This window comes from Poromitra crassiceps (genome assembly GCF_964638095.1).
Source record: "Poromitra crassiceps genome assembly, chromosome: 22".
Taxonomy (NCBI): Eukaryota; Metazoa; Chordata; class Actinopteri; order Beryciformes; family Melamphaidae; genus Poromitra; species Poromitra crassiceps.
This window is the reverse complement of record NC_139647.1, coordinates 5389831-5405867: the sequence shown is the minus strand read 5'-3', so window position 1 is coordinate 5405867 and position 16037 is coordinate 5389831. Positions and strand designations below refer to the sequence as shown.

Below are 16037 nucleotides of genomic sequence, written 5' to 3'. Positions count from 1 at the left end.
TCACCTTTACAAACCGCCTTGTTGTAAATGAGATCAATGGAGGAGACGCTGCACGCGCACGCTCCCGCTAAACAGGCAGGCAGAGCCGCACCGGGGGTTTAGCTGTCCGAAAACTTCGCCTGACTCAAAAGTTTAAAACTTGCTCAGAAATATAGTTCTTGTGGATTGTTAGTGGAATTTTCATAGTATTAGATCAGATGCATTTATTTCATGTTTCTAAAAATAGGATTTAGGTCAGATGTTTTCAATGTATCAGTATGAATTGATGATAAGGTTGTGTTTACGTGTGCATAGCACTTCAGGCTTCTGTTCAACAGCTATCACTGGTCAGAAGTTTCTGCCATATTGCCACACAGCAGCATTCCTGGCACAATCAACTGGAGTTAGCAGGTACTGTAAAACTTTTATGCTATCTGTAAAACTTCAGATAACTTACGTGACAGTCAGTTTAGACTTTTCATAGTCTTTCAAAGACACCTCAAGAAAGTAACGCTTTATTTGCATAGCCTGCTTAGTGCCTACAGAGAGTCTCTGCAGTATTTGTTACATTTCAACAGCTTCAGTTGACTTTCTGCACTTCAACTCTTTCACTTTGTCTGACTGTAGCTCGATCATGTTTATCGGTAGATGTTTGACACACGTTTAACAGATTCTGATCACACAATTGATTTTCATCACCTGGAAGCTACTAATGTAGGTTCATGAATTGTCACATAATATCAATCAATAAATCAATCAATCAACTTTATTATCAGACACAACGTCCATAGAAAAAACAGACATAACATTTAAACCAAAAATTCCACATCTGTGATTGGTATCTCACAGCACTGATACCAGGATTGGTCAGCAGCATGATAATGGAATTCTGAGAAACATTCAGATGACAAATAAATGTATACATCAAATATCTTAAGAGAGAGAAAAGTGCTGACACCTGCATTACAAACCATTTTACTTGCACTACTCCACCTGGGTTTTAATACTGTATAGACAATCTGTTAAACATCTACAGACAAAACAAATACATTTGAATTGCTGTATGTCAACCAATAAGCAGTTGAAATGTTACAAATGTTACAAATAATCTGTAGACTCTGTAGGTGGACTCACCACCTTAACTGTTTCATTTATTTTGCTTATGACACGATAAAACTGCAGACTCAGAAATGTGGTCCTGAATTTGCCAATCCTCTCTCTGATTGCTATCTAAAGTAAACCCGATGACAAGTTAGTTTCTCGGATTGACAGTAGGTAAGTAGCAGTATTGACATGTGCAGTGTTTGTGAGTAAATAAGCAAACGTTTCCTGAGAACACTAAGGACTGGTCAGCTAATTTGTCTGTCTGTCTCTCTCTCACACGCACTCACACACCACACCACCACCAACCGCCACCACCACCACCATCACCACCATCACCACCAACAACCACCACCTCCTTGTTGCAGTTGAGATGATCCACAGTCTGTTTCTGATTAATCACTCGGGAGACATCTTCCTGGAGAAACACTGGAAGAGCGTCGTCAGCCGGAGTGTGTGCGATTACTTCTTTGAGGCGAAGGAGAAGGCGGTGGATCCAGAGAATGTGCCCCCCGTGCTGCAGACCCCACACCACTATCTCATCAGCATATACAGGGAGAAGCTCTTCTTCCTGTCCGTCATCCAGACTGAAGTGCCTCCGCTGTTTGTCATTGAATTCCTGCACAGATTGGCAGAGATGTTCCAGGTCTGATGGAGCTCATTGTTCATTAAGAATGTCTGGGCTGCATGTCTGTGTGGAAGTGAATGTGTAGTTTGTTGTGTGTGGTGGGTGAGGCACACATTCCCCTTACACTCAAATGGACGATTACGCATGAATGTTAATGAACAGAAAACCTTTCAAACTGAACACTAGGAGGAACAGTTACTTGGCCATACCATAAGTTGAGGTTTTGAAGGTTTTAAGGTGACTTCCTCACTCCTTCGTCCTCCCTCATATTTCTCCTAGGGATGTAACAATATGGAATTTCACAGTACGGTACGGTATCTATCAAAAATATTGCGGTAAAGTATTTTGCTTTGAAGAAAAATATTGCTTTATTGGACTGAAACTAATAGGGGAGAATGTTTACACAAGGTTCCTCCGTTATGAACTGATTTGTAGTGGCTTGCAGTGCTGTGCATATTGAGCAACATTATGAGAATCTTGAGAGCATCTTGCTTGCTTGTAAATACATAATTTCCTGTTCCAATGATGTTGGGGTGGGACATGAAGCAGGGAGGGATTATCCAAACCAACCAATGAGATATCTGCATGTGAAATGTATGATCCCTGTATGGTATTACAGGGAACGCTTACGGTTGATAACCGTGGGTGCTTGATATCGCGGCCGGTATACCTTAAAACGGTGTATCGTTACATCCCTACGCCTGATAATAATCTTAAATCCCAGAACTCACTCATGGTCCAGAAAACAATCATGATTTTGCATTGAGGCCGCAGTTTGCTCGACAACACTTTTGTGTCTAGTGGCAGCTCTTGGTTGTTGTCTACACAGGACTACTTTGGAGAATGCTCAGAGACGGTTATCAAGGACAACGTGGTGATCGTGTACGAGCTGCTGGAGGAGATGCTGGACAATGGCTTTCCGCTGGCAACAGAGTCCAACGTCCTCAAGGAGATGATCAGGCCTCCCACCATCCTGCGATCAGTCGTCAATACACTCACGGGTAAACGGAGGGTTACATCATCAGGCATCAGGCGGGTTTATATTTGTGTGTATATATTTGTGTGTATATTTTCACGTGTTGACACATGTGTGTTTGGTGTGCGTTTGCAGGTAGTAGTAACGTTGGAGAAAGGTTGCCAACGGGTCAGTTGTCCACGATCCCATGGAGGCGCTCCGGCGTTAAATACACCAATAATGAGGCGTATTTTGACGTGATTGAGGAAATCGACGCCATCCTGGACAAATCAGGTATAATCGACCACTCACATCATGGCCGCAGCAGGTGAAGAGTGTATCCATGGCAGTTACATAGAGTGGGGCGGCTTTAGCTCAGGAGGTAGAGCGGGTCGGCCAATGACGCAAGGGTTGGCGGCTTGATCCCCGCTCCCTCCCAGCTGCTGTCGTTGTGTCTTTGGGCAAGACACTTAACCCGCCTTGCTCCCGATGGTGTGTAGGCACCCTGCGTGGTAGCCTGCCGCCATTGGTGTATGAATGGGTGAATGTAGACTATCTACTGATTGTAAAGCGCTTTGGATAAAAGCGCTATATAAATGTAGGCCATTTACCATTTACCATTTACCATTTATAGAGATGAACTATCACGTTGGTTCCTTAGATATCAACTTACACTACACTAATGACTGCAGGAACAGTGAGCCATGCAACTTTGTCATCAAGTTCTCGGATGACACCATTATTTTAAGTTTACTGAAAGGAGACGACTGTCCTTCTGTCTACTTCTACAGGGAAATCATCAGTTTTAATGACTGGTGTGTTAGGAATCACCTCATTTTAAACACTAGTAAAACCAAAGAAATGATCTTTGACCCGAGAACAGTCAGGGTCCATGACCCCGTGGTCATTGAGGGCAGCACGATCGAGCAGGTTTGCTCGTACAAATATCTGGGGATCCAGATGGACCACCTGCTTAAATGGGACGTCCACGTGGACTATCTTTGCTCCAAATTAGCGCAACGCCTGCACCTTCTACGTAGACTCAGACTGTATGGCGTGAGCAAGAACATTATGTCCACATTCTACAATGCCGTGTTGGAAAGCCTGATTAGATACGGCATGGCGGCTTGGTTTGGGTCTCTGAACGTTCAGCTCAAAACTAGAATTCTGAAAATGGTCCACACAGCTCAGAAAGTGATTGGAACCAATGATTCGGTGTCGCTCCAGTCCGTCTTCGAGAAAAAGGTTATCAGCCTGGCTCATAAAGTCCTGACTGATCCCTCTCACATTTTATATTCTGAGTATGAGCTGCTTCCATCTGGGAGGAGATTCCGAGCCAGTCGACACAAAAGCAACCGCTACAAGCTATCATTTCTTCCCACCTCAATTGTTCTGTTGAACAAACAGCCCTCTCTTCCCCCATGTGTAGCACTCCAGTGAGGTGAGGGAGGTACCCCAAGTAGGTACGCTTCGTCTCCTTTACCGCTCTTTACTTTGGTTTTATTTCTCTTACTTCGTACTTTGGTTTTATTTCTCTTATTTCGTAATCCTATTTTTAATGTTTTATTCTTTTACTCTTTTTTTATTCTATGTTTTATGGGTTTATGGTTTTATTGCTTATTTTACTTCCCTTACTAAGGGATTGGATGAATAAACTTACTGTGCAATAGGGTTGTGCAATCAGCACCTTAGCTGGTACACTTCCTGTGCTCTCAGTGCAATGTTGTGAATGTGACTGTGACCGTTCTGTTTTGTATTACTTGTCTGGGACACCTGTTGTTGTATAAAAGCACTTTTGCCCAAGACAAATTTCCCTCCCGGGACAATAAAGTATATCTCATCTCATCTCATCAACTTACTAGTAGATGCAAGTTCTAGGAATAAATGTAACCTAGGATGTGGTCCATCCTTACATTTGCTATCATCTGTGTTGTGTGTTCAGGTACGACAGTATTTGCAGAGATCCAGGGTGTCATCGAAGCCTGTGTCAAACTCACCGGGATGCCTGACTTGACTCTGTCCTTCATGGTGGGTTCCTCTCAGCTCTGCACTGTGTGTGTGTCTGTGTGTGTGTCTGTGTGTCTGTGTGTCAAGTGTAACATTCATTGGCTGTTTTTGTTACAGAATCCTGGTCTTCTTGACGATGTGAGCTTCCACCCCTGTGTGCGGTACAAGCGCTGGGAGTCGGAGCGCCTCCTCTCTTTCATCCCCCCAGACGGCAACTTCACTCTCATGACGTATCACGTCAACGCTCAGAAGTGAGTAGCCGACGTCTGTCTAGTCCTTCATGCAGCAAAATGCCCCCCAGAAAAATCATCTTTAAAAAAACATCACTTTAGTGTAATGCTGCCTTTGCAACCAGGAAGAGGCAACACTTACGATATTACGATATCCAAAATTGAACACGATCGTAAGTGTAGTGTAAATAGTTGAACTGGTGATGGATTTCATTGGGTGTTGGAGTATATAGAGTGTGGGAATGAAAACAGGCCTGCCAACAAGGTTTCAGCATATAGCCTAAGCCTCTAAGCACCATGATGTGCACTGGCCATGCTGTTTAGAAGTGGCTAATGAACGTGTTCTTGACTCTGTGGACAGAAGTAGGTTTCATAAGTATGTTAGCAATATAAGTGTCCGTTAGCTCGTTAGCAGCGCTGACCTCTGACCTCAGAAGCACAGCTCCTCCATTCACATGCTGTTCATCGGCTATACAATTGTAGCACAGTTCCACTAGCAGTTTCCCACAACATCCAGCATTCCAGAGTAATGCTGGATGTTATGAAGGAGCACAGGAGCATTTGTCATTGTTTGACTTCTGCTTCCACAGACCCTCTTTTTGTGCTTATGAGCAGAATTTATCATAGGATGTCCTGAGGGGACAAAGTGAGCTCATAGGATGTCCTGAAGGGACAAAGGGAGCTCATAGGATGTCCTGAAGGGACAAAGGGAGCTCATAGGATGTCCTGAAGGGACAAAGGGAGCTCATAGGATGTCCTGCGGGGACAAAGGGAGCTCATAGGATGTCCTGAAGGGACAAAGGGAGCTCATAGGATGTCCTGAAGGGACAAAGGGAGCTCATAGGGAGCTCATAGGATGTCCTGAAGGGACAAAGGGAGCTCATAGGATGTCCTGAAGGGACAAAGGGAGCTCATAGGATGTCCTGCGGGGACAAAGGGAGCTCATAGGATGTCCTGAGGGGACAAAGGGAGCTCAGTTAATTAATGAGATCCCGTGAGAAAAGGCTACACCAAAACTGTTCTTTAGCGACTTTAGCGACTAGTGATCATCCTTTTACTCAGGCATGCATGATGCCAACTGCAATTTAATACTTATCTCAGAATGGGTAGCTAAGCTAACAATGTTTTCCGATTTTGAGCATGTTTGTCTTTAGCAGTCCTGACTAGAGAATCCAGTTCCTATAGCTCATATTATCACGTTCAGTTGATTTATTTGAGAAAGGACTATGCAGATAAAAACATAACAAGACAGTAGAAACAAGCAGGATATACGGCGTGGAGACAAATGTGAATTGCAGTTAAACATAAGTACAGTACAGAGCACGAACAGCAAGCAACACGGAGATACACACAATGGTCAGTCTGCAGACGCAACAACACATGTTAGAGTGTCCATGGACATACTGACATGACGCGGAAGCAGATAGGGCGTTCAGTGCAGACAGGTTTGTGTGTTCATCATCCATTGTTTTACATGATGGCTGAAGGGCCTGTAGGTTTTGAGATGTTTGAGGTGAGATGGAATTGAGCTCCATTCTCGTGACTCTAGCTGTCCATGGTGTCATTCTCTGAGTAAAGAATAGTCAGGGGGACCAAGTGCAAGTCACCTGGATTCGAGGTGTCTGTATTAGGCTGTTGTTATAATGCCATTATTGCAGTACGACACATTGGAAGCATTACCCAGCCTTAGAGCATTCTGCCATTGTATTGACGTATGCTTTTTGAATTCTGCTCCCACACGGCTCCTCCCGCCTCCCCGCTCAGTCTCGTGGCCATCCCGGTGTACGTGAAGCAGAGCATCAGCTTCTTTGAGAGCGGTCCCTGCGGGCGCCTGGACCTCACGCTCGGACCCAAGCAGACCATGGGCAAGACGGTGGAGGCCATGATGGTCACCGTGCACATGCCCAAAGCTGTGCTCAGTGCCAACCTCACAGCCTCACAGGGAAGCTACAGCTACGACCTGGCTACTAAGGTAAGCACTCACACCTACATTACGACCTGGCTACTAAGGTAAGCACTCACACCTACGACCTGGCTACTAAGGTAAGCACTCACACCTACATTACGACCTGGCTACTAAGGTAAGCACTCACACCTACGACCTGGCTACTAAGGTAAGCACTCACACCTACGACCTGGCTACTAAGGTAAGCACTCACACCTACGACCTGGCTACTAAGGTAAGCACTCACACCTACGACCTGGCTACTAAGGTAAGCACTCACACCTACGACCTGGCTACTAAGGTAAGCACTCACACCTACGACCTGGCTACTAAGGTAAGCACTCACACCTACGACCTGGCTACTAAGGTAAGCACTCACACCTACGACCTGGCTACTCACACCTACGACCTGGCTACTAAGGTAAGCACTCACACCTACGACCTGGCTACTCACACCTACGACCTGGCTACTAAGGTAAGCACTCACACCTACGACCTGGCTACTAAGGTAAGCACTCACACCTACGACCTGGCTACTAAGGTAAGCACTCACAGGGAAGCTACAGCTACGACCTGGCTACTAAGGTAAGCACTCACACCTACGACCTGGCTACTAAGGTAAGCACTCACACCTACGACCTGGCTACTAAGGTAAGCACTCACAGGGAAGCTACAGCTACGACCTGGCTACTAAGGTAAGCACTCACACCTACTACCTGGCTACTAAGGTAAGCACTCACACCTACGACCTGGCTACTAAGGTAAGCACTCACACCTACGACCTGGCTACTAAGGTAAGCACTCACACCTACTACCTGGCTACTAAGGTAAGCACTCACGATGCAGCCATACAGGAGGTCTGTGTATAATCTGAGAGGCTGTAAGCTTAGTTACAACATAACTCTGGCCTATTTTCCCATCTACCTCTGCATCCATTTGCAAATCGCTCTACAGCGGGGGTACCCAAACCTTTTTTTAGGATGAGAGCAACTTAGAAAAAATGAAACTATTCGCGAGCTACTTCCTTTCCCCTTGTCCCCCCAAGTACATATTTAGCACATTTTAACAGTGTTATATTATTTATACGTGATTTAATAATGTTATAATGTTAAATACCAGAGATATACTGAGTTAGCTATAGCTGAGTGGGATTTAGTTTTCTGCATAAAAAATAAAAAATAATACATTTTGGATTTCTTTAACGAGCTACTTATTGATGGCCCGAGATAGATCGATAGATCACGATCTAGCTATTGGACAAGTGATTGTCTGATTGGGAACGTTGTTGTCGGTTGTTTTGGTAGGTGCTGGTGTGAACATTGTTGTCGGTTGTTTTGGCAGGTGCTGGTGTGGGACATTGGGAAACTGAACCCCCACAAGCTTCCGAACCTGCGAGGCAGTCTGAGTCTGCAGGCGGGAGCCCCCAAACCCGAGGAGAACCCCTCACTCAACATTGGCCTGAAGATACAGCAGCTGGCTATATCAGGTACTCCTCATCTCCTGACCTTTAACCTTTTAACCTGGCCTCGGTATCGACCTCAAGAGCCACAGGGGCCGGTTGCGCAAAACACCTTGAGTTAAGATTTTCCTTAAAGCCTGAATTAAAATCTGTTGCGCAAAACACCCTTAAGCCTTCTCCTTAAGGTTAAACATTTGAAGGAAAACTTAAGAACAAGACTTGACTTGGTGTTTTGTGCAACCGATTTTATTTGATGGAAACCTTAGCGCGGACTCTTCAGTTGTCACTGAACTGAATGTAATTACCCAAGAGTCTTATCTCACTTTTCTTCCGTGTCTTCAGGGTTGAAATGCTCAGGAATTGATTAAGGTGTTTGTGTTATTGCTCACTTTGCTCCTCTGCCTGTGTTGCAGGACTAAAGGTGAATCGTCTGGACATGCACGGAGAGAAGTACAAACCTTTCAAAGGGGTCAAATATATGACGAAAGCGGGGAAATTCCAAGTGCGGACATGAGTAGTGACTGTGTCATGTGACATGAGTAGTGACTGTGTCATGTGACATGAGTAGTGACTGTGTCATGTGTCAGGCCAACGGTCAACAATTCAACGTGCCAAATATGGGGCAAGGTTATCACCCCCCAGTGTCAATTTTTCTATATTCTCCTCCAGTTCAAAGATTTTTTGAAAGACTTTGCATCGTCTAACGGTTATTTATTACATGTATAGCATTATATTTGACTGGATGGTTTTTCTAGCCTGTAAAGGGAAGCCTTAATAATCAATATGTGAATTTATTGAAGTGCTATCAGTATCTGTCCAGATTTAATGTTCTGGATTTTATAGATCATTCCTCCTCTTTTTGAAAACCCTCTTTCATACCTTCTGAGGGTTGTCTAATATCAGACTAGCATGGCCTCCAAAGGGACACCCACAGATCGTAGTCTCTACACACTCACAAGCACACCAACACACTGTCACCTATAAAGTCTTCACCTACTGTACATGTTGCCTGAGCGTAATCCGCCATAGAACTGTGTTCGTGCAAATCTTTTTACATAACCTAGCCTAGTTTTATATATATAATATGAAGTTTACTTTTGGAGAGTTGACTGTCTTGACTATTTTCTGAGTAGCTGCAGTGTCTTGACTTACTACTGTCTTCAAATGCAGGTATTTTCGCATACACTCACTCTTAAATGTGGCCTTGAGAATTGTCAGGTACGTCAAAGTGCCATAATACAGCACACTATCATAACTGGACTACGGGGGTGCAGTGGTATCGCCGTCGCCTCACAGCAAGAAGGTCCTGGGTTCGATTCCTGCCTGAGACGCTGTGGGCGCTGAGGGTGTGTCTCCATCTCCATGTTAAAAAAAACATGATATATATGTATATATATATATGTATATATATATATATATATATATATATGAAGTATTGATAACCTCTTAAAGCTTGAGACCTCGAGTTGGTTTATGATTAGCTGTGGGACCTACAGTAGATATAGACCGGTGTTGGAGACTAAAGTTGTGCAAAAAACGCACAACTGAATCTGGAATGGGCTACATGCACAACCCCACTACTTCCTGAAATTAGTACAGCTTCTTTATTTCCTGTCATCACTATTGGATGAACTGATTAATGTCAGGTGTGCTGCAGTCACAACAATGATCAGGCACACCTGATTAATCAGTTCATCCAATAGTGTAGGACAGGAAATAAAGAAGCTGTACTAATTTCAGGAAGTAAAAAAGTTGTGCATGTAGCCTATTCCCTTAATCTGGAATGGAACCTCTTTACACAGCACAGCGTTTGCACAATCACTAGTCCACACGAGAAGAGTTGAACTACTTTAAGCTCCTGTGTGAAGTTGAATCTGTATTTGTATTCGCAGCCTTATAAAGCTTCAAAATGACACGTCTACATGAGTCTCATTCATTTCCTACAACAACAACACTCAGGTCTTGGAGTTATTTTCTATGATGCCAAATGAAGAGACAAAGTCAACAGTCTCTACATTATTGTCCTTTATTATTCCAAGGCACAGCAGATGTGTTGGCAGGTCTAGAAGCTATCATCAGAATACATTCAGGATGTGAAACACGGCCCTCAGCCAGGGCTCAGTGACTGCTACATGCTCATCAGGCCAGAATCAAATCAAATCATAATCATATATCAATAAACAAAACATTCTGTGCTGCTGTAGCCCGAGCTCTGTCCATGAGCACGCATGTGACAGCCCACTAATACTGTTTCACACACACATACAGATTCTCCAATTAACAGCTGTGCTCAATTTGCCCAGCCATCATAAAAATATCTATTTTACCTTTGATGAATTGTCATTTAGGGGATGGAATAAATTAACAGCCATAAGAAGATGCCTAAAACATTTTTTTCACCAAACGGCTCGCATGAAATGTCAAATAATTACCAATCATGAATTCATAAACCGCTAAGTGTTGGCATTGTGTCTAAAATGTGTTGCTCAACTGCTCCACACAAAAAAACATAAATACTAGATTGACAGCCATGTCATATCATCACACAAAAAGTGTCATAATTATATTATTCACAAACCACCGGGGTCATCTAGAAAATCTCTCTTCAAACGCGGGTTCAGAGCATCCAGTGAGACGATACGGTGCCAATTGTAAAGTGGCGCACATTGAAATTAACATTTTGCCACATTTAGCTCTATAAACATTCAAAAAAAAAGTGGTGTGACATTTTTTTAGTCACTGTTTACGAGATTTACATGACTAAAAAATATATTAAATATAAATATTAAATGTAAAACCTAAATGTAAATGTTAAATCTTGCATCTAAATGCTAATATTAAATGTAAAACCTAAATGTAAATGTTAAATCTTGCATCTAAATGCTAATGTGTGCTTGGTGAAACTAAATATTTAGCTAGCGACAGGCAGCTACAGTATACAATATATTAGCTCAATATTTAGTTTCACCAAGCACACATTTAGCATTTAGATTTGGTTTAAAATTTAACAATTATATTATATATATATATATATATATATATATATATATATATATATATATATATATATATATATATATACAGTATATATATATGTGTGTGTGTGTGTGTGTGTGTGTGTGTGTGTGTGTGTATTTGTGTGTGTATGTATGTGTATATATATTATATATATATATATATTTTTTTTTAACAAGAAAAGTAAATATGACATTCACAAATATTGCTGTAAATCTGGTAAAAAGTTCACACCACTTTTTTAAACATTGTTTGGAGCTAAATGTGTCGAAATATGAGACGGCTAAGTTCTCACACAGAGATGAATCTAGAGGACGGGCTGTTGGGAGGCTGTCCAAAACCAGTGGCTTTGATCATTTATGAAAAAGTCCTAAATTTAACAGTTCAACTGTTACAGAGATTGTGCAGAAACAGAGATTGTGCAGAAACAGAGATTGTGCAGAAGCGAAGCACCACAATTAGTTAAAAAAATGACAGCAGAAGAAACATTGTTTTTGCTAGAAAATGACAGACCTCAAGAAGTACTCTCTGTGCCAAAAGGTTCATCTAGCTTGTTCTCTTGCATTGTATTAACCTGCATTTTAAGAGTCTTAAAAGAACATCAGGTAGCTTACAATAATGTCAAACAAATCCTTTGGCATTGTTCATTGTGGAAGTTTAAATAAAATGAAACAAAACAAAGAACTCAAAGCTGTCGGGTGAAAACCTCATATCAACAAAGTATAGCTTTCCAGCAATCAAGAAAATCAGCCTTACCCTTTTTAGTGACAACCATACTTTTTCTTGTCTTTTTTTACGATACAATAGGTTTTGAAAGGGTAACAAACGCAAGAATCATCCAACTCTTTATCTAGAGGACCATGTAATCCTTCAAGTAAAAACATCACCTGACAAGAGTGATGTACGGTGTGATGTATCACCTGTCACGTCTCCAATTAAGAACAGTGTCACCACTTAAAGTAAACATAACGAGCTTGTGTGCAATCAGCCCAGACCGGGCTACGCGCTCTAGTGGCAAAATCAGCGAAGAAAGCTCAGAGCTGAGTGCTGCCCATTCGTGCTGCCCCATAAAACAAATAAATATATACATTAGACGATAAGAAACTCTGACTGATAAAACTGAATCAAAAGTAAATGTCCTCTGAGAGTTACTATCTTCATGTCATAATTCGCCTTTAGAAAATAGAAAAATCTTCATGCAAAAAAATATATACCTGGGATTTGGATAAACTCTTGTAACCCAACATACCAAAAATATATATTAGAAGGTGTCTCCGATTAGCCGACGTGATTCCATAGTTATAGATAAAGGGAACTGGAGAGCAAAGCTGAACTCACAGGTTCAACAACTCAACAGGTTAAAGGAAACCGTACCTTATTATAAATGCGTTCCTGATGCTACACACCCAAGCTAAACTACAGTGGAGGACGGGTAGAAATCACCTGCAACAAGTGAAGTTCCTTCTTTGAAGAGGTATGTTCACTCATAATGGACTCTTGTGTGCTACTTGGAAGTGTAATAAATTGTCAGTTGCCGGTGGAGAGGGTGGCTAGCTTCAGCAGCCAGGGGGTTTATTGGTACCAGGGGGTCTTGCGTACCCAGCGCAGGGTGAACCCTGCGTCTGTGCGGATCTTGATGGACGCCGCCTCTGCTTCTCTGACCGTCTCCTTCACTGACTGCATCAGGTTCTGGGCGTTATGGACCAGCATGTCTGTGGCCTGGTGAGGTGAGGTGAGGAGAACAATATGAGGGATCAGGATGTTGGTCAACAAACGGCTTCAACAGACTTCCGGGGGGCAACTGCCGTTAGTTTGAAACAGCAGTTCATGGTGAAACCACGCCTTTGTTTGAACTCTTAACTGCTCCTTCATACTTTAAGCTAGACACTCCATTTAAACTTTCAATGAGTCACCACTTTTAGGACTCCATCACCTTCGACTTTAATTTATCTTTTGTACTGTTTGAGAAATTACAGTTTATGTTTTATACTTTTTGCAGCCTTTATAATGGGACCCTATGGAGCAAGCCTTGAGTGTGTCTGACTCTAGCAGGCTGTACTTTTGACTAAATTCACACAAGTTAGAATAAGAAGAAAGAAGCACAACGTGAGGAAGCGGTGTGTGGAACAGTTTGTGAGCTCACCTGCTCCGACTCCTCTTCACTGATGTTGGTGCGTCCCAGCATGGTGGCTTTGACCGTGGAGAGGATCTTTAGCTGAGTGCTGATGGTCGGGATGCGTTCACACACCTCGAGAAAGACACACAAAAGTGTGAATTCACAATAGCTGCGACCACATGTGCACATTTCAGAAATGCAGGATGGCAGCAGGGGCAGCCCACCCTACTCTGCGACCCTGCATTTGGAAATTGTACCCCCACCCTCTTTTGTAGCCAATTGGCATGACATAAACACACACCTGACCTCCATGCCAAATCTGAGCCTGAGGTTTCCTCTCCATGAGCTCAGGTGTTTGTTGCTGCTGTGTCCAGTGCAGTGTGTCCAGGCCTATTGCTGCTGTGTTCATTTTGCTGTGTGAATACTCATGTTTCTCAATGCTGTCTGTGTGGGCATATCTGTTCAATTATCTGTGTGATTATCCATGTCGATGTTTGTGTTTGTGTGCGTTTGTGTGCGTGCACATATACATGTTTTTTAATTTGCTCTTTTACTGTGAAGTGTACAGAGACCTCTTGGGGTGATGTTGCACTATAAATAATAAAAAACTGAACTGAAGTGAAGTGTGTGTGTGTGCATGCTGTTACCTGCAGCAGGTTGGTTCTGATGCGTCTGTCAGTACTGAAGTGTGTATGTGTGCATGCTGTTACCTGCAGCAGGTTGGTTCTGATGCGTCTGTCAGTACTGAAGTGTGTGTGTGCATGCTGTTACCTGCAGCAGGTTGGTTCTGATGCGTCTGTCAGTACTGAAGTGTGTGTGCGTGCTGTGTTACCTGCAGCAGGTTGGTTCTGATGCATCTGTCAGTACTGAAGTGTGTGTGTGCATGCTGTTACGCAGGTTGATTCTGATGCGTCTGTCAGTACTGAAGTGTGTGTGCATGCTGTTACCTGCAGCAGGTTGGTTCTGATGCGTCTGTCAGTGCACTGCTTGGCCACCTCTTTGGCCAGTCTCGTCACCTCGTCGGAGGCCTTGGCGATGTCCTTGGCGCACTGGATCAGAGCCCGCTTGTTCCCTGCGGCCCCCCTCACCAGCCGGGACATTTCTGCCATGAGCAGAGCCATCCGCTTAGCTGCTGCGATGATGTCGTTACCCTGTGAAGAAGAGGGGGGACAGGTAGGACAGAGGGGGGACAGGTAGGACAGAGGGGGGACAGGTAGGACAGAGGGGGGACAGGTAGGACAGAGGGGGGACAGGTAGGCCATGTGAGCAGGTTGCAGGAGAGGAGGCATGGCCGTTGGTCTGAGAACACGGTGGGATTGGATTGTGTATGTGACACGTGTCCACATGCCAAAGATGGTCTGACACTGGGAAAGAGGACATTCCTGCAACACCTGCAGGACTGAGAACTAGATTTATTACCAACGCATTTCACCATAGAGACACTGCGTAACACGTCGTCATTATTTCATGCAGTGTCTCTACGTGCCTTTCATCGAACAAATTCACCTCAAAGCCGATATAACCACACGTGACACACAAATCAACCATTAGATTAGAATGGACAGTGGAAATGAACAGTTTCATTGAGCCATATGGAAACAGGATGTAGTCACATGTGACATATGGAAACAGGATGTAGTCATATGTGACATATGGAAACAGGATGTAGTCATATGTGACATATGGAAACAGGATGTAGTCATATGTGACATATGGAAACAGGATGTAGTCATATGTGACATATGGAAACAGGATGTAGTCATATGTGACATATGGAAACAGGATGTAGTCATATGTGACATATGGAAACAGGATGTAGTCATATGTGACATATAGAAACAGGATGTAGTCATATGTGACATATGGAAACAGGATGTAGTCATACAGTATGTGACACATGGAAACAGGATGTAGTCATATGTGACAAACAAAACAAATAAACCATCCATTTGTTACCTACAAGATCCAGCAGCTTGGCAGGATGGGATACTGCCAAAACCACTTTGACTCATAAATCTGTGTTCTCAGTCCTGAAAGTGTTACCTGCCCATCCCACACACTCTGTGGGTCAAGGTGAGCCAGGACCATTAGAGTATTTGTTTTTAAATGATTCATATCTAAGAAACAAATGAGAATAACCCAGATTCAAAACACTGAAAACAGTTTGTAAAATAGCATCCAAAATGTTAAGACTCTTTTTCTGTGCTTTGTATTAATGAATTTGAGTTAGAGAAGCAAAACGGGCACTGTGACGGCAAACAAATCCTCTGCGTGTTTCACACTAAGCTGCATGCGGTGTCAATGCAGGTTAGCTCATGGTCTTTATCCCTCAAGATAGGATTATGACATGTTTCCATCAGTGAAATTAACACCCGTGTTATCATTGTCATAGTCTGCCTCACATCATAAGCAGAGGTGATGTCCACAGCGATCAGTGCACACACCCTCAGACTAAGCAGAAGCAGGTGATCACAGCAGGCAAAGCGGGCAATCTAACGTCAAAACTACATCACCCAGAAGTCTTTGGGAAACTGTCATCCTCGGCTTCACAGGTTGGTCAGACAACGAGTGATTGACAACAGCGATAGCGAGCCAAAGCGAC

The 16037-nt window shown here is 43.3% G+C and overlaps 2 protein-coding genes across 3 annotated transcripts in view; one reads left to right on the top strand and one right to left on the bottom strand.

Moving 5' to 3' along the window:
* The first annotated feature begins 1194 nt into the window (after positions 1-1194).
* ap3m1 (adaptor related protein complex 3 subunit mu 1) lies at positions 1195-9898 on the top strand. The gene is made up of 9 exons (XM_083658326.1): positions 1195-1254; positions 1449-1726; positions 2538-2709; positions 2820-2957; positions 4606-4691; positions 4788-4921; positions 6665-6872; positions 8187-8331; positions 8718-9898. Exons 2-9 carry the CDS (start codon positions 1454-1456, stop codon positions 8816-8818), a joined length of 1257 nt encoding a protein of 418 aa, XP_083514452.1. The 5' UTR covers positions 1195-1254; positions 1449-1453; the 3' UTR covers positions 8819-9898.
* A 2210-nt stretch (positions 9899-12108) lies between these two features.
* Positions 12109-16037, bottom strand: part of LOC310796001 (vinculin-like) — a gene marked incomplete at its 5' end in the record, with an annotated part of 47501 nt that continues 43572 nt past the window's right edge. For both annotated transcript variants that reach the window (XM_083658147.1, XM_083658148.1), the window contains 3 exons: positions 12109-13038; positions 13463-13567; positions 14383-14586. In XM_083658147.1, coding sequence (XP_083514273.1) covers positions 12892-13038; positions 13463-13567; positions 14383-14586 — 456 coding nt within the window. In that variant the 3' untranslated portion in view covers positions 12109-12891. The remainder of the gene's footprint in view (positions 13039-13462; positions 13568-14382; positions 14587-16037) is intronic.